This window comes from Erinaceus europaeus, unplaced genomic scaffold, assembly GCF_950295315.1.
Source record: "Erinaceus europaeus unplaced genomic scaffold, mEriEur2.1 scaffold_539, whole genome shotgun sequence".
Lineage (NCBI taxonomy): Eukaryota > Metazoa > Chordata > Mammalia > Eulipotyphla > Erinaceidae > Erinaceus > Erinaceus europaeus.
This window is the reverse complement of record NW_026647226.1, coordinates 47,056-70,811: the sequence shown is the minus strand read 5'-3', so window position 1 is coordinate 70,811 and position 23,756 is coordinate 47,056. Positions and strand designations below refer to the sequence as shown.

General features: G+C 50.7%; 1 protein-coding gene across 1 annotated transcript in view; it reads right to left on the bottom strand.

Moving 5' to 3' along the window:
* Positions 1–926: 926 nt before the first annotated feature.
* Positions 927–23,756, bottom strand: part of KCNJ6 (potassium inwardly rectifying channel subfamily J member 6) — a 45,813-nt gene continuing 22,983 nt past the window's right edge. Inside the window, exon 2 of the mRNA XM_007532248.3 lies at positions 927–6,671. Within this exon, the coding sequence (XP_007532310.1) occupies positions 6,346–6,671 (326 nt within the window). The 3' untranslated portion in view covers positions 927–6,345. The remainder of the gene's footprint in view (positions 6,672–23,756) is intronic.

Genomic DNA, 23,756 nt, shown 5'->3' with positions numbered 1-23,756 from the left:
GGGGAAAGACAGACACCTGCAGACCTGCTTCATTGCCTGTAAGCGACTCCCCTGCAGGTGGGGAGCCAGGGGCTCGAACCAGGATCCTTACGCCGGTCCTTGCGCTTTGTGCCACCTGCGCTTAACCTGCTGCGCTACCACCGGACTGCCACTACACTGCTTCTTGAGTTAACCATTAGACTCTTGGGGAGAGGTTCATTTACCATGTTGGGAGATGGGTTCTGAGCAGGAAGGCTTCTTTGAGACCTGAACACATGACTGAACTCTCCAGTTCTCAAAAAGCAGCTGTTTCCACATACTGGAAAATGTGCTGTTATTTATTTATCTATCTATTTATTTATTTTTGAACTCTGAGAGGTTTACACTGCAAAAGAATGTCATGACTACGTTGCTTAAGAATCTCTTTTAGAATTACAGAGCAAGGTCTAATAATTAATAGTCCTTAGGGGCATTAGTGGTGCATGATTATATAGAGGTCAGCAAACTTTAACCGTAGTGGATCAGACAATAGAGATATTCTCTTCTGGTTTCATGGTCTCTTTTATTTTTATTTATTTATTTATTTAAAAATATTTATTTATTTATTCCCTTTTTGTTGCTCTTGTTTTATTGTTGTAGTTATTATTGTTGCTATTGATGTCGTTATTGTTGGATAGGACAGAGAGAAATGGAGAGAGGAGGGGAAGACAGAGACGGGGGAGAGAAAGATAGACACCTGCAGACCTGCTTCACCGCTTGTGAAGTGACTTCCCTGAAGGTGGGGAGCCGGGGGCTCAGACTGGGATTCTTAACGCCTGTCCTTGTGCTTTGCGCCACCTGCGCTTAACCCTCTGTGCTACCGCCTGCCTCCCCGACTCCCCACGGTCTCTGCTGTAACCATCGTCTCTTTGAGTGTGATGGAAAAGCAGACACTGGCAAAGAATAGATGAGTGTACATGACTGTGTTCCAATAAAACTTTATTTATGGACACTGAAATTTCCATTTCCTGTATTTCTCCCATGCCACAAAATAGTCTCCCCCCCATCATTAAAAATGTAAAAATCACTTCCTAGCTTGCCAGTGGTGCCTCAACAAAGCAGGGACTCAGATTCTGTGAGCAGATTCGGTTTGCTGACCTTTTCTGTCGGAAAGGCAGCCCAAAGCTCAAGCCCTGGAACCTGGATTCAAGGCTGGAATTTATGACTTACTGGTCTTGTGACCCTGGGGATGTTATTCATGAGACCCAGACCCTAGTTCCCCATCCAGAAAAAGCAAGTGATGACTTCGGTTTCAACGTGATGATTGTGCAAGTGCTTTGGAAGCTCCCAAGCAGGATGTGTCAGTGTCGCATTTTTTCCAGCCCCCAGTGTGCTTTGCCCAACTCTCCTGGCAGTCCAAGGGAGTTTTGACTTCTGGATGACCATACGCCTCTGCAATACTCAAAGACAGTCAGGACAGAAATCTCAGAAAGGGGCGTGTCTTCCTCAGCTTGAAAGGAAAGGGCAGCATTGTCTTAAATACAAGTTGACCACTGCTGTTCAGAAGCAAGACCCTACTTTTTTGCTGTGTTGTAACACAGCCTCAGTGAATTATTTATTGTACCTGTGCTGGTTAGGGCTTTTTTTTTTTTTTTTTTGGGTATTTATTTATTTATTTATTTGCCTTTGTGGTCCTCAGGTGAAAGGAGATCGTAGGAGTTGCTGCTCACCACTTATGGAGGACATGTACTTTTCATGCACCTTCTTGAGTCTTCTCCCTCTCTCTCTCTCTCTCTCTCTCTCTCTCTTCTTCTGATGGACAGAGAGAAATTGAGCGGGGAGAGGGAAGATAGGGAGAGAGAAAGACACACCTGCAGACCTGCTTCAGCGCTTGTGAAGTGACACCCCCCCCCCCCGCAGGTGGGGAGTCAGGGGCTTGAACCCAGATCCTTGCATGGGTCCTTATGCTTCATCCCATGCACCACTGCCTGGCACCCCCTTCTCGAGTCTTCTCAGTCACAAGATACATCACCCAAGTTAAGGAAGAAACACGGAAAATGATAACAGTCTGCAGGCAGCCTGTCTTGCAAGTCACTATGAACATCCTGACTTTCAAAATCTTGAGCCAGTCAGCTGATCAGATGATTCGCATTCTTTGGAGAAGCATACGGAATACTCTTAAGCTCCCCCCTGTCTTGTGTACTTTGTTTTTGATGTGCAGAGACTTTTTAATTTGTCCTATGCCTTTAAACAAATTTTTATTGTCTTTATTTATTGGATAGAGACAGCCAGAAATTGAGAGAGAAAGGGGTGATAGAGAGGGAGAGAGACAGAGAGACACCCGCAGTCCTGCTTCACCCCTTGCAAAGCTTTCCCCCTGCAGGTGGGGACTGGGGGCTCAAACCTGGGTTCACTGTAACATGTGCATTCAACCAGGTGTGCCACCACCTGGCCCCTACCTTTCTTATTTATTTGTTAATTTATTGGATAGAGACAGCCAGAAATTGAGAGGAGGGGGGAGATAGAGAGAGAGAGACAGAGAGATACCTGCAGCCCTGCTTCACCACTCATGAAGCTTTCCCCTTGCAGGTGGTGACCGGGGGCTTGAACTTGCATCCTTGTGCATTTCAGTGTGGCACTTAACCAGGTGCACCACCACCTGCCCCCCCTTTTTTATTGATCTCTTTCTCTGTCTACCAAATCCCACCTTTGTAAAAGTGATCTACATCTAAAGCATCATCATCAATAGCAACAACTGGAAATATACACACTCTAGAGAGAGGGGGAGCAGAAAGTTGTTTCTCTAGAGATTCCAAAATATAAGCTTATAAATGGATCCATAAAGATTTTAAATTGAAGGCTAACGAGAAATAGATAGCTCTGAGTTTTAGTTCAGGTAAAGCCAGAAGAGAAAATTGTGCTTAAGAAATAGACTGGGGAGGGAGGAAAGATTTGGATTCACCTGCCTCTTAGGGATCACAAGGTCTTGAACTAAACAAATCTGGAACTGGAGAGTTAGGGAAAGAGCCAAAAAGAGGGCCAACCGGAGGAAGGGAGTGGGGGGAAGAGAGGATTCCTTTGATGAACATGGAGTGCCTGTCTGATGAATCAGGCAGATTGGGTCACCGTGTTTAGGGATAGCCACTGCTGGGCATTACAGTGAGCGCACGTGCGCTAAACTTAGAGCGCAGAGTTCGCCTAGGGCATAGTCAAGTCAGAAACATAAATAGTTTTATTCATTTCATAAAGTTGACTTGTAAACATGGGTGGGTTTGAAGAATCTGAGGGTCTCAAGCAACCCTTGGATGGGGGCGGGGCTCATGCTTCCAGTTGAATCTGCCTTTTTCCTCCCCCCCCAACCCCCCAGATCGGGCGCAGCTGTGGTGAACCTAGACTTTGGGGTTGAAGCGTTTACCTGGCTGAAGGGCCTCACCGTGCTTTTGTGGAAAGGAGACTCAAGACACCAGCCCAGGGACCACAACACCCCCGCGGACGTGACCCCTGTTTTGGATGGTCTTGTTGCATTGACATAGGCTTGACTTCTTTTCACGGCACTTTGATTTGATAACAGAGCGACTGGGTGAACGAGAACCGAGTATTATGGGATAGGAGGGGTAGACGTGGGTAGGATCATCTTTGTTCCCCTGTCTGAATGAAAATAAGACACCATTCCCTACTTGCTGCTTAGAAAACTCAGCCTCAAAGAGCTTCTTTTGCTTCCAAATGTTAACAGCTGACACAAAATCCACCGCTAAACTGCAGTATCAAGAATTGTAGAAAAATAGACATGTTTGCTGCGGACACTCTAGTAAAAGGTCCCTGTGGAGCCTCCCTCAAAGATTTAGAGGCTCACACTACAAAAAACGGGATTTGGTTCATGTTCTGACTCCACCGACATGAATTCCAAAGATAGCGAAACGTAAGGAGAGACCCCACATGGAGGCGCCCTGACAGGACAGACACATGCGCATGACTGAGAGGTTATCAAGGCTCTTGGATTGGTTGTGCTGAAAGACCTGGGACTTCTCTCCCAACTGGTCACCAGGCGTGTGTTGCCCTTCTAGACTTAGTAACGGGTTAACAGAAGGCCCCGGGAATCTTCAAGAGCTAAATGAGCAGACTTTGTGAAGCCCTGGCCCCGTCTTGTTTTGTGTTCCCAAGCCCTGCTTGGCAAGTCTACTGAAGAGGCAGAGTGACCATCACATAAGCTCAGAGCTTCCCTCCTAGGGCTACAGCCAGGGAAGGCCACACCCCCAGGTGCCTGGGGCTCCCTCCTCCTCTTTCCTTTTCCACAGACTCCTCCTCCACCGTGTGTGCGATGAATCAAACCAGGTATTCAATACAAGGAGTGAGACGTTGGCCAACAGGGAAGGGCTTTGGCCAAGGGTTTTGTTGTCCATCAGATCCATGCCAAGAAGCAGTTGTCCGAGCAGAGGTCTTGCAAGTGGGAGGAGAGAAACCCCAGTTTGAGTGGAGCAGTCTCCTTTCTTGTCTCTGGGCCACGGTCTTGGGTAGGCAGGTCCTGCCCCCGGGACAGGGAAGGCAAGGGCCACAGGGAGGGGAGACCACTGAGCTCTTTCACATCTGTGGTGCAAAGCCCTAGACTGAACATGGTGACTAGGACCTGAAAATGAACTGGGATCAAGTCTGTGAACATTTAAGGTGGTGTGAGAGGACAGTGTATGAATGCAAGCAAGTCAATAGCACAGAATCTCCACTGCCCTGGAAGTCTGATCTGAGGTGGGATTTCTTTTTTAAATTTTGACGTTTCGATGTATTTAAATATAAAATACCCTTCTACCTTCCTCTCCTCCTTCCTGCCTGCCTGCCTGCCTGTCTTCCTCTCTCCTTCTGCATTTGCCTTTGCAGATTATAATGAATTAAGACTGAAGTTTTGTTTGCTTTTTTCACTTTCGAGTGGGAGACACTTTGGATTCAACTTGTAATCTGCAGTAGAGTGTGGAGAGAATTCTTAGACGTTCAGAAAGGTGGCGGACGTAATCTTGACTGCTAAACTCTGGTCACTTATGAACAGTAAAAGAACAACAAAAAATGACCAATGCCAAAGCAAGAAATAGACAGAGCAGGGACAGGGTCAAGTGTGGGAAGGCAGGGGTCATACTCCACACTGCCGGCTCCATGTCTCTGTGGGTGTCGCAGCTGTAACCATCTGCTGCCACCCTCTCACACCTTACCTACCCTTCACCATCTGACGTGTCTCCTGCCTACAGAGTGGCACAGTGGTTGAGTTCGTGATTTTGCAGAAGCAAAGTTTCCCAATGGTTGTACTCCCTGGGGAGAAAGCTCACGTGGAAAAAAAAACAAATGAACATCACCCAACGTGAGTTGGACAGCCCAAGTGGGTCCTCTGGGGGTTTCTCTCCCACGTGAGGCGGTGAGGCCCTCTGGGATCTTAAAGAAGAGACCTCAATTTGTAAACATTTCACAGTAGGTCAGCATGTGGGTGGTGGGTTTTGTCAGCTCCTGGACCTCCCAACTTCCCTCAGACCTATGGCTTTATTAGATTCCATGAAAGCGTCAGCAAGGGCTCGCTGAGCTACCAGGAACGATGGCCAGTTATGGACACGGGATGGAGGCCATGCACAGGAAGCCCTGTGGCGGATGGGTTCAGAGACACTCAGGAAACACGGGCCTCAGCAGGGAGTGCTTACTGTACACTGGGAATCTTTGTTTTGTTTTTGTTTGATTTTTTTTTTTTTTTTGCATCTTATTTCTAAAGTCATAGATCTAAAGCTACATGAATGATACATCTATGTACATTAGAAGTTACGGTCTCCAGACCTTTTGTACATGCTCGGTTGTTAACTCACCGCAAGAAGAAGATAGAATTACATAAGGCATAACTATGTACAGTGTCTTGTCTGTAGCTCACCTGGGTCCTGGAACGGCCACACCTACATGGGACAAGCACCTGTCCCTGGAGATGGCAGGTACTGGGGTCGGGAGCACTGAGGACTCTGCTCCAGACCTCGCTGCCTGGGTTAATAGGCACGGAGACCTTTCTTGTCATGCCCCCTTGTCTGTGTGGTCGGGCATCATGCAGGAAGGTAGCTTAGACCACTAGGAGGGGGAAGCATGGTTTTTAGAGAGAAGGTTAACCTCCCTAACGAAGGATGATGGTCCCTTCACTGAATCCTGTCTGCCTTGTCAACCTGAAAGAAAAAAACAAAACAAAACAAAGCTACTGAAGAGCAGGCAGGTAGGCATTTCACACCCTGAAGCTCTGTTTTCTGAGAACGCGGAAAGAAAGAGTGTCAACAGAAGACAGAGTGAAAGAGACAAAGCAGAGGCTCGAGAGACAAGGGGAGGGGCGTGTACGTGTCGGGGGTTAGGTGGGGAGAGCGGATGGGGTGCCCAGCCGGGGGCCTAGACTTTGGACTCGTTCTCCAGGTTGGCCACTTCTCCGTTCCTCTCCGTCTGCTCCTCCGCATTCTTCTCTTCCTCTTCCGTCTCCAGTTCAGCGTGTTGGTTGAGTTTGCTGGACACGGACCAGCTGACAGGCAGCTCAGCCCTGCTGGCCAACTCGGCCAGCTCTTTAGCACTGAGGGAAGGGGTGCTGGTCTCGTAGGTCTCGTGGAAGCTGTTGTAGTCCACTTCGTAGAATCCATCCTCCAGCGTCAGGACTGGGGTGAAGCGGTACCCCCACAAGATCTCACTGGTGATGTAGGAGCTGCGAGCCTGGCACGTCATGCCTGTGGAGAAGAAGGGAGGTTTAGCACGGCTGAGGGTGGGCTCGGGGGCAGGGCAGGGCTGCTGACGGGGCTGGTACCTGCAGGAGGGGACTGGGCAGCAGCGATGGAGCTGAGGGACCATCACCCATCACAACTCACTAACGGTGGTCACACCACATCGCCAGAGGCAAGTCAGTGACACTCCAGTGACCCAGCCTGCACGCTTTAGAATGGACCAGCGCGAAATGGGCAGGAGGGACCAGGGAGAGGCGCCCTGTAAGAGCCAGGGTCCTGCCTCACTGTTTGGTTTTCTGGTTCCTTTCTTATTTTCATTATTTTTTTATTTAAGGAGGGAGACATTGACAAAACCCTAGGATAGGAGGGGTACAACTCCACACAATTCCCACCACCCGATCTCCATATCCCACCCCCTCCCCTGACAGCTTTCCTATTCTCTATCCCTCTGGGAGCATGGACCCAGGGTCATTGTGGGTTGCAGAAGGTGGAAGGTCTGGCTTCTGTAATTGCTTCCCCGCTGAACATGGGCGTTGACTGGTCGGTCCATACTCCCAGTCTGCCTCTCTCTTTCCCTAGTAGGGTGGGGCTCTGGGAAAGCGGAGCTCCAGGACACATTGGTGGGGTCTTATTCTGGCTCCTTTTTAAAAATCATTTTATTGGGGAGCTAATGGATAATCACAGTACAGTTGTGACACATGGGAGCCATTTCTGATCTCCTTCTGGGTTGCAAAACGCTCTCATCCCAGCTTCGGCCCCTCCACCATCATGCATTGGATGCTCCAGTTAAATGTGACCTCAACGTGAAATATTGGGCCAGTTCACACACACACACACACACACACACACACACACACACACACACACACACACCTGGGGTTGGTTCATGGTGACCACAAATTGACTGAGTCACATTCAGTTAAGTGAGTTTTTGTCTGAGAGGAGCTAGGATTTCTTTGAGCCTTTGTTCCCAGTGAAGGGTTAAGAAGTGGGAGTCTCCTGACACTTGGCTCAGGAAGCTGCTTTCCCTTCCAAGATTTGCCTTGGTTTGTGAGGTGTGAGGAAAGCTTTCTGGAGGAGCACACCCCTAGATGGACGTGTGTGTCATACATACGGCTGATGAAACCCTCGTGTGAGATACTGAGCTCAGGCCCATAGGTCAGCAACTGTTTACACCACCCCTCATACCAAATCACTCACATACGGGGCCTTTGCTACTGACTTAATGAGAACCAAAGATTCTGGAGGGACACATGGAAGTGTGGTGTGGCCAAAAGCTGGCCAGTTTTCGTCCTTGTCCCCTGGGGCCATCCCCAGGGACCACAGCTGTCTCCTGCCTGTCACACTCTGGCAGCTAACAGGCACACCTTCTCAGTGTCTCACCCCCCATGTAAAAAAAGTTTAATAATGATTTACAAGATTGTAAGATAACGGGTACAATTCCACACAGTCCCCACCATCAGAGTTCCCTGTCCCCACCCGCACTGGAAACTTATCATTTACCCCACTGGGAGTATGGGCCAAAATTCCTTTTGGGATGCAGAAAGTGGAAATTCTGGCTTATGTAGTAGCTACTCTGCTGGACATGGGTGTTGGCAGGTGGATCCACACCCCCAGCCTGTCTCTGTCTCTCCCTAGTGGGGCAGGGCCTTGGGGAGGGGAGGTTCCAGGACACACTGATGAGGTTGTCTGCCCAGGGAAGTCAGGTTGGCGTCATGGCATCTTGGTAGCTGAAAGGCGGCAAGACATAAAGCAGAACAAATTGTTCAATAAACAGGAACCCAAAGGTAGGAGTAGAGCAGATGAATTTTGGAATCTTAGAGTAGAAAGAAGCTAGAAGGGACCAGGTGTTGGTGGCACACCTGGTTGAGCACACGTTACAGTGCTCAGGGACCCGGGTTTGAGTCCCCAGTCCCCACCTGCAAGGGGAAAGCTTTGGGAGTGGTGAAGCAGGGCTGCAGATGTCTGTCTCTCTCCCTCTGTATCACCCCCTTCCCTCTCAGTTTCTGGCTGTCTCTATCCAATAAACAAACAAAGATAATACAAAAAATTTTAAAAAAGAAAGAAGCTAGGAAGTCTATTTTAGGTCTGTTCCAAGGGGCCCATGACTTTAGTAATTTTTGCCTGAGCCCAACAGCTAACATGCAGGTGGACTAAAAGTCTTGTCTGGGAATATGGTGTCAGTCAGAGTCAACATAGAGCTAGAGAGCTGGATTAGGACGGAGAGTAGCTTCCACACTTGCAGAAGATACAGAAGTACCGTTAACTGTTTACCACATTAATCTGACCCAGGGCCCATGTCTGTTTGTATTAAGCACAGGAGCCTGTATGACCTCCGAGTCCCTGTCAGAGCTCGCAGTCCATGGTCACAGCTGGGAACATTCTAGGTTGCTCTCATTTCAGGACCCGTCTTCCTCGAGAGGCAGAGCAGGCTGACCCAGTCTCCCTTCTGTTGCTACTTCATTGTGCGGGCAAAGTCCTGGAGGGACCACAAAAGTGCTTATGATGACATTCCCAGTGGGGGCGGTCAGTGATGGTGGACAGAGGGTTCTAGTAGACCACCTCCCACTTGTTATCACCCCAGGGACTTGTTCTCCCGGCTCTCTGACGGACTTGGCTCTGCCTCTTAAGGCAGGAGGGACGGGTTACGACACCACATTCCTTCCTGGGCTAATCTCTGCCATCTCGTCTCCCTGTTCTCGAGGAGGAAGGCCGGAATGTTCCAGCAGCCAGTGTGTGAGAGACGGCTGGACAGCAGGTACCAGGAACTGAGTCACGGTGCCTGTCGCAGCAGCTCAGAGCTCAAGAGCTTGGGGAGGAGGGGTGCCCTCACGTGTCCCAGCCTGAGACAGACCTGCCACACGTTAGAGAGACCCACGCAGGAGGCCTCTGCAGCGGGCCGAGCATGTCGCCGGCTACGAGAAGCTTCTTTATGGACACCACTGTCTGCCCCTTTCATCATTATTATTCTCTTATGGCCGCCAGGGCTATAACTGAGGCTCAGTGCTGGCACTATGAATCCACTGCTCCCAGGGGCCATTTTTCTCCACCCCTTCTGCCCCATTTCCTTTTATTTGTTAAGACAGAGAGAAATTGAGAGGGACAAGGGAGATAGGGAAGGAGAAAGAAAGAGCCACACCTGCAGCCCTGCTTCAGCACTCATGAAGCTTCCTGCCCGCAGGTGGGGACGGGGGCTTGAACCTGGTAACGTGCTGAACTGGCTGCCCATCGTCCAGCCTGCTTGAACACCTTGAAGACCAACCTTAATGCTGTCCATCAAGAAAAGATGGAGCATTTTTTTTCTTATTATCTCCTCAAGGCTTTGATTTTTATTTTATTTTTTGCTCATTTCTTTGGATCCTGCGTTTTTAAATTTTATTTTATTTTGCTTTTCTAAGGTCTTCCTAGGAACCGCGAAGTCCTGGCTAAGGGGCGTGAGGGGGAGCAACATCCAGTGACACGTCCTGAGTGAAAGGATTCACCTTTCTGTTGTGTTCTGTCATCTGGACGCTCCTCTCTGGGGCAGAGCTGATTCTGGAAGAAACCCCAGGGTTAGCCAGATTCTGGAGAAAGCAAACAGCCCTGGGCAAACAGCGCCCCAGTTAAGTGCACGTAGCGTCACGTACAAGGATACGAGCAAGGACCCGGGTCTGAGCCCCCGCTCCGCGCCTACAGCGGGGACGCGTCACAGGTGGTGAAGAAGCACGTCTACAGGTGTCCGTATTTCTCTCAATTTCCTATTTCTCAATTTCTCTTTGTCCTAGCGAATGAAAAGAAAAAAAAAATGGCAGCCAGAAGTAGTGGATTCATAGTGCTGGCATGGCACGGAGCTCCAGCGACTGCAAAAAAAAAAAAAAAGAAAGAAAAAGAAAGAAAGAAAACAGCCAGTCAGCCTGGCTTCCTCTTTCTCTCTGTCTCCCTTTCTCTCTCTCTCTCTCTCTCTCCTCTCTCCTCTCTCCTCTCTCCTCTCTCCTCTCTCCTCTCTCTCTCTGCCATCACCGTTATTGTTGGGGCTTCGGACCTGCAGTGACTCTATCACTTCAAGTGGCATTATCTTTCTTTCTTTCTTTCTTTCTTTCTTTCTTTCTTTCTTTCTTTCTCCTTTCTTTCTTTCTTTCTTTCTTTTTTTTTTATTGCTCAGCTCTGGCTGATGGTGGTGCAGGGGACTGAACCTGGGGCTTTGGAGCCTCTGGCATGAGAGTCCCTTTGCATAACTATTATGCTATTCCCCCCCCCCCCTTCTAGTGGCATTTTCATTGTTTCCTCCTCTTTCTTTTAATAGTGGGTGCGAGACAGAGAGAAATGAAGAGGGGGCTAGAGACAGAAAGGAGAGACACCCGCAGCACTGCTCAGGCTGCATCCCCACTGCAGGTGGAGGTAGGGGGACTTGAACCCAGGTCTTTGCACATGATCTAGACACACGTGTGCTCTGCCAGGTGTGTCACCTTGTGGCCTTGCCTAGCACACATTTTTTTTATTTAAATTTTTTTACTTAGTGATTTACAAAATTATAAGATAGTTGGGTTGTAATTTCACACCGTTCCCACCACGAGAGAGTTCTGTGTCCTCATTCCCTCCCTCCACTGGAAACTGCAATGGTTCTCCTAAGGCCACAGATATGGGCTGGATAGATATATATATTCTTTTTGCCCACTTTGTCCTACATTCCTGTCTTCAATTCCTTTCTTTTTAAAATTTTTGCTCCAGTCACTGGGGCCTGGTGCTGGCACTGTGAATCCCCTGCATCTGTTTGCCTTGCCCCCCTTTTTTATTAGATAGGATGGAGAGAAATTGAGAGGGGAAGGGGAGATAGAGAGAAAAATACCTATAGACCTGCTTTCCTGCTTCTGAAGAAACCCCCCTGCAGGTGGGGAGCCAGGGACTTGAACCCAGGTCCTTGCCAGTATCTTTGTGCATAATACTATGTGCGCTTAAACAGGCGCACCACCGCTTGGCCCCCATTTCACTTCCCTTCTTAGTCTCATCTGCAGCCATTGCTATTTATCCTTCCCCTTTTATCTCCTCTCTCTCAGGTAAGACAAACCCTGCCTGGCTTCCTCTGGTGTTTTCTGGATTCCCTTTCCTTTCAGTGATGGGATAAAGACAAAGATTCTTGGTGACAAAGGCTTTAGGTCCTGGTGGAATGGGGGTACAGAGCCCTCCGGTCACCTTCCCCTAACATTTATCCCTCTGGGAGCATGGGCCCAAATTCTTTATGGGGAGCAGAAGGGGGAGGTCTGGCTTCTGTCACTGCTTCTTTACAGGACATGGGTGCTGGCAGGTGGATTCCCCCCCCCCCCCAGCCTGTTTCTGTCTTTCCCTAGTGGGGCAGGGCTCTGGGGAGGGGAGGCTCCAGGACACCATTGTGCTATCTAACCCCACCTCTCCTCCCCTTTTTTTTATTAGATAGGACAGAGAGAAATTGAGAGGGGAGCGAGAGGTAGAAAGGGGAAGACAGAGAGACATCTGCAGACCTGCTTCACTGCTCATGAAGCTTCTCCCCCTTCAGGTGGGGGACCAGAGGTTCGGACCCAGATCCCCTCCCACATGGCACTGTGTGTATTCAGCCGGTGAGGTCCTCTGCCCGGGGAGGTCTGCATGGGACCTATGAAACCTTTCTAAGCACAAGCTCATCCATCACCCCAGAGCCCACGCTCCTTGCCATGTGCAGAGGGCTCTCCCTTTCCTGGGCTGCTCTCTCCCGGGGCAGCCATCCCAGGACGGGTGATTCTAGAGCGTTTGTGGTGTGCGTGAGGTGGCGTAAGCACCAGCTGTGTGAAGGTGTGTGTGAGTGTGTGTGAGCGGTGTGAGGGCAGGGCTGTCCCTGTGAGTGTGAGTGTGCGTGTGCAGTGGAGTCGGGGTGAGCGTGAGCATGTGGGTGCCAATCCTCAGCTCCCTCTCACTGCCTGGACTTCCTGGAATGGTCCGGATGCCTCACAGGTGTAGACACGACCCAGGTGACTAACCAGAAAAGGGGGGGAGGGGGACGAATTAGCCGGTTGCTCCGGTTTCTCAAATCACACAGTCCAGCTGCGAGTAGGGACCGCTATGTGGCCATGTCACCACCAGGTGGCGCTGGCGGCAGTTGACTGTTAGGGCTGGTCAGTGAATCCAGGTGACTTGAGTCTGGGAGATGGCGGGGGAGCTTGGTTGGTCCTACAGCATCTTCGGGGGGAGGAGTGTTCTCTGCTTGCACCCCGACTTTGCGACCAAGGGGCTCTCTGTAGTTCCTGGACGCCTCCCTTCTGCCTCAGGGCTGAACACTCCAGAGGCCGGGGGATGCGGGTGGAGAGGTTACAGGGCCGGGGGCTGGTGCACCTGGCTGACTGAATACACGCCGTTCCATGTGTGTGGACCTGGGTTCAAACCCCTGCTCCTCACTGGCAGGGGGGAAAATTCATGAGCAGTGAAGCAGGTTTCTCTCTGTCTCTCCTCCTTTCTATCTCTCCCCCCTCTCAATTTCTCTCTGTCCTGTCTAATAAAAAAGTAAAAAAAAAAAAAATTGGGGGTAGAGACTCTTGTGCTTGAGGCTCCAAAGCCTCAGGTTCAATCCCCTGCACCATCTTAAACCAGGGATGAGCAGTGCTCTGGAAACAAACAAAAAAACAATGGCAGCAGAAGTGGTGGGTTTATCTTGTAGGCACTGAGCCCTAGCAATAAGCCTGCCGGCAATTAAAAAAGGAGAGAGCGAGAGAGATATCAAAGCACTATTCCACCATGCAAGGAGTTCTCTTGATTCTGTTCATGTGTTGCCAGGCCTAGAACCCAAGGCATTGATTGTAAGGCAATGTAAGATTCTTATTAGTACAGAAAGAGAGAGGGCTGGGGAGATAGCATAATAGTTATGCAAAAAGCCCTTCCTGCCCGAGGCATCAAAGATCCCAGGTTCGATCCCCAGCGCCACTATCTGTCAGAGCCCTGTGGAGATAGCTTCCTGCGTGCCTGCGTGTCAGACTAAGTCTCGGCGCTGAGTGCGTGGTGTAGAGTGAACGGACGTCGTGGTAGCTCTTGTGGCTGCACTTCCCTTTGACTTCTGGGCTCTTAGCTGTGGATCTAGTGGGATCAAGTCATCCAATAAACACGTGCTGGGCGATTCCAACGTTTCTTTGTTGGACTCAAAACACATTTGATAATTCTGGGTTACTTATTTATTTAATCGAAGTTGAGAGGCAAAGAGAAACACACACACAGAGAGAGAGAAGGAGGAAAAGGAGAAGGAGGAGAAGAGGAAGAGGAGACACCGGCAGTGCTACTCTGCCACCTGTGACGCCCTCCCCTCGGAGGTGGGGACCTGGGGCTTGAACAGGTGTCTGCACAGGAGGCCTGTGTGCTCTGCTGGATGCACCACCCAGCCCTGAGCTGAGTTTTTATTTTGGCAACGACTTGCCAGGCAGGCTCTTTTTCTTCCTTCTGCAGATAATTTTAGGTGGAGGTATTCTTCGGAATATGGAATAGGTGTGGTGGGCACCCCAGCGCACCTCGTTGGAGTTCAAGAGAGAGGAGCCGGCAGTTAATACGGAGGCAGAGTGCTTTTCTGCCTAGACCCAACCATGTCAATCTGCGTGCAACATCTCAACGCTTTGCAGACATTCAGGGACACAGAGGAGGGAGTGGGCCCTGCAATCGTCAAGCAGCAGGGACAGTATCATGGGGGCAGTGTTTGCAGAGGAGAGGCTGGTGGGAGAGAGGACGGAGGAGGGTGTTTGAGGAGGGATGTCACTCCAGCCCGTGAGGAGGGATGTCACTCCAGCCCGTAGGCAGCCCACAGGCAGAGTAAACCCGGGGTGTGTCGAGGAATCGCAGCAGCAGCTGCGTCTCACACCTGTGCAGGTGCAGGGCGGTGACTCCTGGGCCTCATCTGTTCAGAAGCTGCAGATGTGGGCTGAGCTGAGGAGGCAGCTGTGTGTGTGTGTGTGTGTGTGAGGGGCTTGACGCATACAAAGCTCATCTGGGAATAGAGAGGAGGAGGGGGAGTGAGAAGGAGGAGGAGAGGGAGGAGGACGAGGAGAGGGAGGAAGAGGAGAGAGGAAGAGGATGGAGGAGAGGAAGGAAGAGAGGAAGGAAGGGGAAGAGGAGGAAGAGGAGGAGGAAGAGGGGAGGACGGGTTGCAGAAACACAAGTCTGGAATCGGGCAGTCAGTGTGGACACTACTAGAGTGCAGGGGAGTGGCGCTGAGAGCCAATATAGCGGCCACCTAGGGCTGGCAGGTGGCTTTGCAGTCACCAAGATACACGACGCGCACGTGTAGTTGCCTGAAGGCGCCAGCAGAGGGCAGCACAGGGTCATGCGGAGGGAGGCTTCTCTTCATTTGCATAAGGGAGCCGTTGGGGGACCTGAGCCAAGGGAGGGAGAGAGGCCAAGACGGAGGCCGCTTTCTCATGCTGGTGGCTGGGAAGCCAGAAGCTCTTGCCAGTTAATGTCTGAGGTGGAGCACAGGAGAAGCTCTGAGCGGTGGGCACCGGGGAGTCACACAGAGGGGCAGGTGTAAGACATCCAGCGCCTGGGTCTGAGCAGGGTCTGAGCAGGGTGTGTGCAGGGTGTGTGCAGGGTCTGAGCAGGGTGTATGCAGGGTCTGAGCAGGGTCTGTGCAGGGTCTGTGCAGGGTGTGTGCAGGGTCTGAGCAGGGTCTGAGCAGGATCTGAGCAGGGTCTGTGCAGGGTGTGTGCAGGGTCTGTGCAGGTTGTGTGCAGGGTCTGAGCAGGGTCTGAGCAGGGTGTTTGCAGGGTGTGTGCAGGGCCTCTGCAGGGTTGAGCAGGGTCTCTGCAGGGTGTGTGCAGGGTGTGTGCAATGTCTGAGCAGGGTCTGAGCAGGGTCTGAGCAGGGTGTGTGCAGGGTCTCTGCAGGGTGTGTGCAGGGTCTGAGCAGGGTGTGTGCATGGTCTGTGCAGGGTCTGAGCAGCGTCTGTGCAGGGTGTGTGCAGGGTGTGTGCAGGGTCTGAGCAAGGTGTGTGCAGGGTCTGAGCAGGGTGTGTGCAGGGTGTGTGCAGGGTCTGAGCAGGGTCTGTGCAGGGTCTAAGCAGGGTGTGTGCAGGGTCTGAGCAGGGTCTGAGCCGAGTCTGTGCAGGGTGTGTGCAGGGTTTGTGCAGGGTCTGAGCAGGGTGTGTGCTGGTTCTGAGCAGGGTCTGAGCAGGGTGTGTGCAGGGTGTGTCAGGGTCTGAGCCAGGTCTCTGCAGGTTGTGTGCTGGATCTGAGCAGGGTCTGAGCAGGGTGTGTGCAGGGTCTGAGCAGGGTCTGTGCAGGGTCTTAGCAGGGTATGTGCAGGGTGTGCAGGGTCTGAGTTGGGTGTGTGCAGGGTCTGAGCAGGGTCTCTGCAGGGTGTGTGCATGGTGTGTGCAGGGTTGAGCAAGGTGTGTGCAGTGTCTGAGCAGGGTGTCTGCAGGTTGTGTGCAGGGTCTGAGAAGGGTGTGTGCAGGGTTTGAGCAGGGTCTGTGCAGGTTCTGAGCAGGGTGTGTGCAGGGTCTGAGCAGGTTGTGTGCAGCATCTGAGCAGGTTCTGAGCCGAGTCTGTGCAGGGTCTGTGCTGGGTTTGTGCAGGGTCTGGGCAGCGTCTGAGCAGGGTGTGTGAAGGGTCTGAGCATATTCTGTGCACGGTGTGTGCAGGGTGTGTGCAGGGTGTGTGCAGGGTCTGAGCAGGTTGTGTGCAGGGTCTGAGCAGGGTCTGTGCAGGGTGTGTGCAGGGTCTGAGCAGGGTCTGTGCAGGGTGTGTGCAGGGTCTGAGCAGGGTCTGTGCAGGGTGTGTGCAGGGTCTGAGCAGGGTCTGTGCAGGGTGTGTGCAGGGTCTGAGCAGGGTCTGTGCAGGGTGTGTGCAGGGTCTGAGCAGGGTCTGTGCAGGGTGTGTGCAGGGTCTGAGCAGGGTCTCTGCAGCGTTTGTGCAGGGTCTGAGCAGTGTCTGTGCAGGGTGTGTGCATGGTGCAGCAGGGTCTGCACAGGGTCTGTGCAGGGTGTGTGCAGGGTCTGAGCAGGGTCTCTGCTCAGTGTGTGCAGGGTCTGAGCAGGGTCTGAGCACGGTCTGTTCAGGGTGTGTGCAGGGTGTGTGCAGTGTCTGATCAGGGTGTGTGAAGGGTCTGAGCATGGTCTGTGCACGGTGTGTGCAGGGTATGAGCAGGTTGTGTGCAGGTTCTGAGCAGGGTCTGAGCAGGGTCTCTGCAGGGTGTGTGCAGGGTCTGAGCAGGGTCTGTGCAGGGTGTGTGCAGGGTCTGAGCAGGGTCTGTGCAGGGTGTGTGCAGGGTCTGAGCAGGGTCTCTGCTCGGTGTGTGCAGGGTCTGAGCAGGGTCTGAGCACGGTCTGTTCAGGGTGTGTGCAGGGTGTGTGCAGTGTCTGATCAGGGTGTGTGAAGGGTCTGAGCATGGTCTGTGCACGGTGTGTGCAGGGTATGAGCAGGTTGTGTGCAGGTTCTGAGCAGGGTCTGAGCAGGGTCTCTGCAGGGTGTGTGCAGGATCTGAGCAGGGTCTGAGCACGGTCTGTGCAGGTTGTGTGCAGTGTTTGTGCCGGGTGTGTGTAGGGTCTGAGGAGGGTCTGATTAGGGTGTGTGCAGGGTCTGAGCTGGGTCTCTGCAGGGTGTGTGCAGGGTTGAGCAGGGTCTGAGCAGGGTCTCTGCAGGGTGTGTGCAGGGTGTGTGCAGGGTCTGAGCAGGGTGTTTGCAGGGTCTGAGCAGGGTCTGAGCAGGGTCTGTGCAGGGTGTGTGCAGGGTGTGTAGGGTCTGAGCAGGGTGTGTGCAGGGTGTGTGCAGGGTCTGAGCAGTGTCTGTGCAGGGTGTGTGCAGGGTCCAGCAGGGTCTGCGCAGGGTCTCTGCAGGGTGTGTGCAGGGTCTGAGCAGGGTGTATGCAGGGTCTGAGCAGGGTCTGTGCAGGGTGTGTGCAGGGTGTGTGCAGGGTGTGTGCAGGGTCTGAGCAGGGTGTATGCAGGGTCTGAGCAGGGTCTGTGCAGGGTCTGTGCAGGGTGTGTGCAGGGTGTGTTCAGGGTGTGTGCAGGGTGTGTGCAGGGTCTGAGCAGGGTTGAGCAGGTTGTGTGCAGGGTGTGTGCAGGGTTTGTGCAGGGACTGAGCAGGGTCTGTGCAGGGTCTGTTCAGGGTCCGGTATGGTCAGTGCAGGATCTGAGCAGGGTTTGTGCAGGTACTTGCAGGGACTCGTCTTGGCTGTGCACTAAGCATGCTGCTATGCACAATAATCAAACCATAAACGCTTCTGTGGTGCTTTTCTGTGGGTTCGATCAGCCAGTAGGTTTATTACAAGGCCCATTTCCTAGGTACATAAAAACCATGGCAGTAACATAAGCAAAGAAGGAAATACTGGCTAGCCATGTGGCGGGGAGCCCAGAGTCCTTCCTCTCTCTCTCTTTCTTTCTTTCTTTCTTTCTTTCTTTCTTTCTGCCTTCCTTTCTTATCATTTTTTGGTATTATCTTTATTTATTTATTTATTGGATAGAAATAGAGATGAAAGGGAGTGATAGAGAGGGAGAGAGAGAGGCAGAGGGTAGACAACACAATAGTTATGCCAAGAGACTCTCTTGCCTGATATTCTAAAGTCCTAGGTTTAGTCCCCTGCATCACCCTAAGCCAGAGATGAACAGTGCTCTGGTGAGAGAGGCAGAGATAGAGATAGAGAGAGACTCCTTCAACACTGCCTCACCACTCACAAAGCTTTCCCCCTACAGGTGGGGACTGGGGGCTTGAACCTAGATCCTTTAGCTTTGTAACATGTGTGCTCAACCAGGTGCCCTACCACCTGGCCTCAAAATTTTTATTTATTTTTTACGAGAGAGAGAGAGAGATAGAGATAGAGAGAGAGAGAGAGAGAGAGAGAGAGAAATACCAGAGTACTGTTCAGCTCTGGCTTCTGGTGGTGCAGGGGATTGAACCCGGGGCCTCAGAGCCTCAGGCATGAAAGTCTTTTGCAGAACCATGATGCTGTCTGCCCATCCTGAGCCATGAGTCTTTTTAACTCCGTTTACCAGCGTGGAGCTACAGTTCCTGGGGGAGGCAGTATGGCAGGTCCAGGGAGGAGGCAGAGGTGAGCCCATGAAGAGTAGGCAGGAAAAGAAAGAGTCTGGTTTCCACCAGACACCAGTTTAAGCCACCTCCTATATCCACCATCCTTTGCGAGTCTGCATACTTCTGCCATCTGCTCTCGACATCAGTCGTTATGCTAATGCATTCATGTTCCATGATTCCTTTTGCCATGTTTGTGGGCAGTGTTCCATCATCTATGGAGATGGACAGGCAGTTCTTCCTCAAAGTAGTGGGGAGCCTGGTACCCAGATGAGAGAGGTGTTCTGGTTTTGTTTGTTCTCAAAGATGGCGGAGAACATAGGAGCAGAGAACGCTGATGGAAACAGATGATTAAGACAAAAAAATTAGGCGGCTGGGCAGTAGTGCAGTGGGTTAAGCGCACCCCATCTGCGGCGGGGGGGTCGCTTCACGGGGGTGAAGCAGGTCTGCAGGTGTCTCTCTTTCTCTCCCCTCTTTGTCTTGCCTTCCTTTCTTGGTTTCTCTCTGTCCTATCCAACAACAACAACAACAACAACAACAAAGGCAACGAAGTGGGAAAAATGGCCTCCAGGAGCAGTGGATTCATAGTGTAGGCACTGAGCCCCTGGATCCTGGAGGCCAAAAAAAAAATTGACGTTGAAAGAATGGTTAAGGTTAAGGCTAAGGCAGTTGTGGTCTCTATACATAATGAAACATTACTCAGTTGTAGGAAATAAAGTGTTTTCTTTCACTGTAAGTTTGATGAACCTTGAAGGGGTCATGTTAAGTGAATTAAGTCAGGAGGATTAGCTCATCCCTGGGACTTAAGAGACAAAGAGGGGCCGGGTGGTGGCGCACCTGGTTGAGCGCACATGTTACAAAGCGCCAAGAAGCCAGGTTCGAGCCCCTGGTCCCCACCTTCAGGGTGAAAGCTTGATGAGTGGTGAAGCAGGGCTGCAGGTGTCTCTCTGTCTCTCTCTCTCTCTCTCACCCCCTTCCCTCTCAATTTCTGGCTGTGTCTATCCAATAAATAAATAAATATTTAAAAATTAAAAAAATTAAAACAAACAAACAACAACAACAAAAAAGAGACAAAGAAATACAAGGAGAAACTTCAAGTAGCTTTGGTCCATTGCAGCAGACCCAAGGACTCTGAAGTGGGGAGACAGGAGAGAAGTATTGTCAAGGGTTGGAGATTCAGTGTCTTGCAGAAGAGGACACGGACCAATTGGTGGAGGGTGCGGTGTTGGCACCTGTCATGGGGAAAAGTGAAACTGTGCGCTTGTATGGCTAATATGCAGGTGGAGAACCTCAGATAGACGCCGGGAGCCTGAGATCTGACACACCATAGGGCTGATACAACAGCTGCAGTCACCGTGTAGTGAATCTGAAGAGTCTGGGGGAATGCGCCCAGACATTCAGAGGTGGGCAAGTGGCAGAAGTCCTGCTTTGAGAAGTCCATCTACGGGTAAGTCATGCATCGCATCAGAAGGAACGAGGACGTTCAAAGATGCTATTAGGTGAACATAATAAAGGAGTGACTGTCAAGGCACAAGTAACTTTCCAGGAGACATGAAAAACGTGCTGACCTTGATGCCACTGCATCAGGTGCACCTCTTTGATGCTGGAGGAATCTCTGTGTCTTCTCAGAGCACTCTTGTGAGGGGAAGGAGCCAAAGCCAGAGTGACAGATAAATGCATTTTTGCATTCTCTCTAGGCCTGTGGGTGCATGGTGAACTCTTGACACTTAGGGCAGGAGGGAGTGGTGACAAGAGGGCCTGGAGCCTTTCTCACTGGGCAGGCTTCTGGTATTTTCACACGAAGGAATGGACCTGAGGGCATGTTTTGTAACCATGGCATGTTTTATAAACATGGAGGCTTAGGTCAAGTCAGTAGATTTTCTTTCTTTCTTTCTTTCTTTCTTTCTTTCTCTTTCTTTCTTTCTTTCTTTCTAAAAATTTTTAAATTATCTTTATTTATTGGATAGAGACAGCCAGAAATCAACAGGGAAGGGGGAGATAGAGAGACAGACAGAGAGACACCCGCAGCCCTGCTTTACCACTCATAAAGCTTTACCCCTGCAGGTGGGGACCAGGGGCTCGAACTGGGTCCTTGTGCGCTGTAATACTGCGCTCAATCAGGTGTGCCACTACCCGACCCCCTTTTCTCTTTTCTTTTCTCTTCTTTCTTTCTTTCTTTCTTTCTTTCTTTCTTTCTTTCTTTCCTCTTTCTTTCTTTCCTTTTCCTTCCTTCCTTCCTTTCTTTCTTTCTTTCTTTCTTTCTTTCTTTCTTTCCCTTTTATCCTCTCTTCCTCTTCTTCCCCCTCCTTTAATTTTCAAGGATTTGCATCTATCTCCTTTGTTTTTTGACCCTAGTTATGGATGGGAAAGTCTTTTTCAATATTTATTTATTATTAGATAGAGACAGAGAGATGGAGAGAAAGGAGAGAGAGAGACACCTGCAGCCCCAATTCACCACTCATGAAGCTTTCCCCTTGCAGGTGGGGATCAGGGACTTGAACCTGGGTCCTTGCGCACTGTACTGTGTGCACTTAATCACTGCCTGGCCCCAATAGATTTTCATTATTATTGTTATTGGATAGAGACAGAGAAAAATTGAGAGGGGAGGGGAGACAGAGAGAGAGAGAGTGAGAGACAGACACTTGCAGCTCTACTTCAATCGTTCAGCTTTTCTTTTGTTTTTTAAGCATATTGTATTTATGGGAGTCGGGTGGTAGTGTAGCAGGTTAAGCGCAGGTGGCGCAAAGCACAAGGATCGGCTTAGGGCTCCTAGTTCGAGCCCCCGGCTCCCCACCTGCAGGGGAGTCGCTTCACAGACGGTGAAGCAGGTCTGCAGGGGTCTGTCTTTCTCTCCCCCTCTCTGTCTTTCCCTCCTCTCTCCATTTCTCTCTGTCCTATCCAACAACAACGACATCAATAATAACTACAACAATAAAACAACAAGGGCAACAAAAGGGAATAAATAAATATAAAAAAATGAAAAAACATTTATTTATTTATTAGTGAAAGATAGGAGGAGAGAGAGAACCAGACATCACTCTGGTACATGTGCTTCCGGGGATTGAACTCAGGACCTTTTGATAGAGTCCAGTGCTTTATCCACTGCACCACTTCCTGGACCACTTGTGCAGCTTCCCCCTGCAGGTGGGGAGCAGGGGCTTGAACCTGGGTCCTTATGCATTGTAATGTGTGCACTCTACCAGGTGTGCCCCAGTGGATTTTCTGACAACAAATATCAAGAACTCTGGGATTAGGAAACTTCTTCCACTCACGTGTGAGAACGTCTTTTAAATGTTCATTTCCTCAGTAAAGTCATCTCAGTAATATTGACGTTGGAGGACAGGAAGGAGATGGGCACAGACCACACGTGTTTGTGTCGAGTGAAGGAAGGGGGCTGATGGTCCCTGGCTGAGCAGGGCAGTCCCAGGAGGGCAAGGAGTCGTGAAGGCGGAGTGTTAAGGCGATTTTGTCATCTAAGAGGGAGGTGTTGTTGGAGTATTGAAAGTGGGAATTGTGATTTCTGTGGGTGGGATTCCTCTCTGGATCTTTCGATGTGAGAAGAGACTCTGCACTTGGACATGAAGGAAGCACCCAAGGCAACAACAGCACTTTGGTAGAAGTCCCTGTGTCTCCTGCCTGTCGGGCTAGTGACGTGAGAGAGATGACCCAGGAACTGAGCTCATGGTGGCGAGGCCGTTCAAATCTTTATTCATCTGAGCGCCCCAGAGTTGGACGGTAGCACGGCGGGTTAAGCGCACATGGTGCAAGGTGCACGGCTGGCATAAAAATCCCGGTCCACACGCACGCTCTTCGAGGCCGGAAAACAGAAGTCCCAAGTCGGAAATGGAAGTGGCTTGACAATACCATCCATGGTTAGGAAAGGGGCGGAGAAAGGTAAAAGGGGGCTGGGAAATGTAGGGACTATCTTAGCAACTGTTGCGAGGGGGTTTAACTGGCAGGATTAATAATACCCTGCAGGCAGGGAGGGTCTTGAGGGGAGGAAAAGAATATATCCAATGAGCAGAATGGGCGGGGAAATAGGGAGGAGGCCTTAAGTCATTTGTTAGACAAAGCAGAACACTGATATGTAGATAATAAGAGAGAGGGTCACTGTATCAAGGAATGCAGAGCTGGCTTAATGTTTTAAGGAATGCCGAGCCCCTGGAGGCAGAACAATGCGGGGTTTCTGGAGACAGGGAGTAGCTGACAGGGAAGTGAAAACTGAGGCCCATACTTCTCTCCAGCTCAGCCTTAGTAAGAGGGAGTCTGACAGGGAGTTTCGTTTCCTCAGTTCCCCATTTTTCAATGCAAAGAACCTCACCATGCTCAACCTGGTTCTCACAGTATTCCCAGCAATGCCCACGGTGCCACCGTGTCACTCAAGCAAGGGACACTTGCTTTGCTGGCGTGGAAACACAGTGTTCACATGCACAGTGTCATCACATTGGTGTTTCCTCCTTTAACCATTCCACTTTTTCTTTATTAGGGGGTTAGTGGGGTACAGTATTATTTTTATTTATTTATTTATTTATTTATTTATTTATTTTAAAAATATTTATTTACTTATTTATTCCCTTTTGTTGCCCTTGCTGTTTTATTGTTATAGTTATTGCTGTTGTTGTTGGATAGGACAGAGAGAAATGGAGAGGGGAGGAGAAGACAGACAGGGGGAGAGAAAGACAGACACCTGCAGACCTGCTTCACCGCCTGTGAAGCGACTCCCCTGCAGGTGGGGAGCCGGGGGCTCAAACCGGGATCCTTGCGCCGGCCCTTGTGCTTTGCGCCACCTGCGGTTAACCCACTGCGCTACTGCCTGACTCCCTACTTTCATTTTTTAATTGTCATGAGGGTTATCACTGGGGCTCACTGCCAACACTACAAATCCACAAATCCACTGCTCCCAGCAGTGAGTTTTTTCCTTTTTTCCTTTTCCCCCCTGCTTTTACTTGATAGAACAAAGATAAATTGAAAGGGAAGGGGGAGACAGAGGAGAGAGAGACACCTGCAGCCCTGCTTCACCCTCTGAAGCTTCCTTCCTGCAGATGGGAAGCAAGGTACTCAAACGAGAGCCAACTGGCCATGTTACTGCCTGGCCCCATATTGTTTT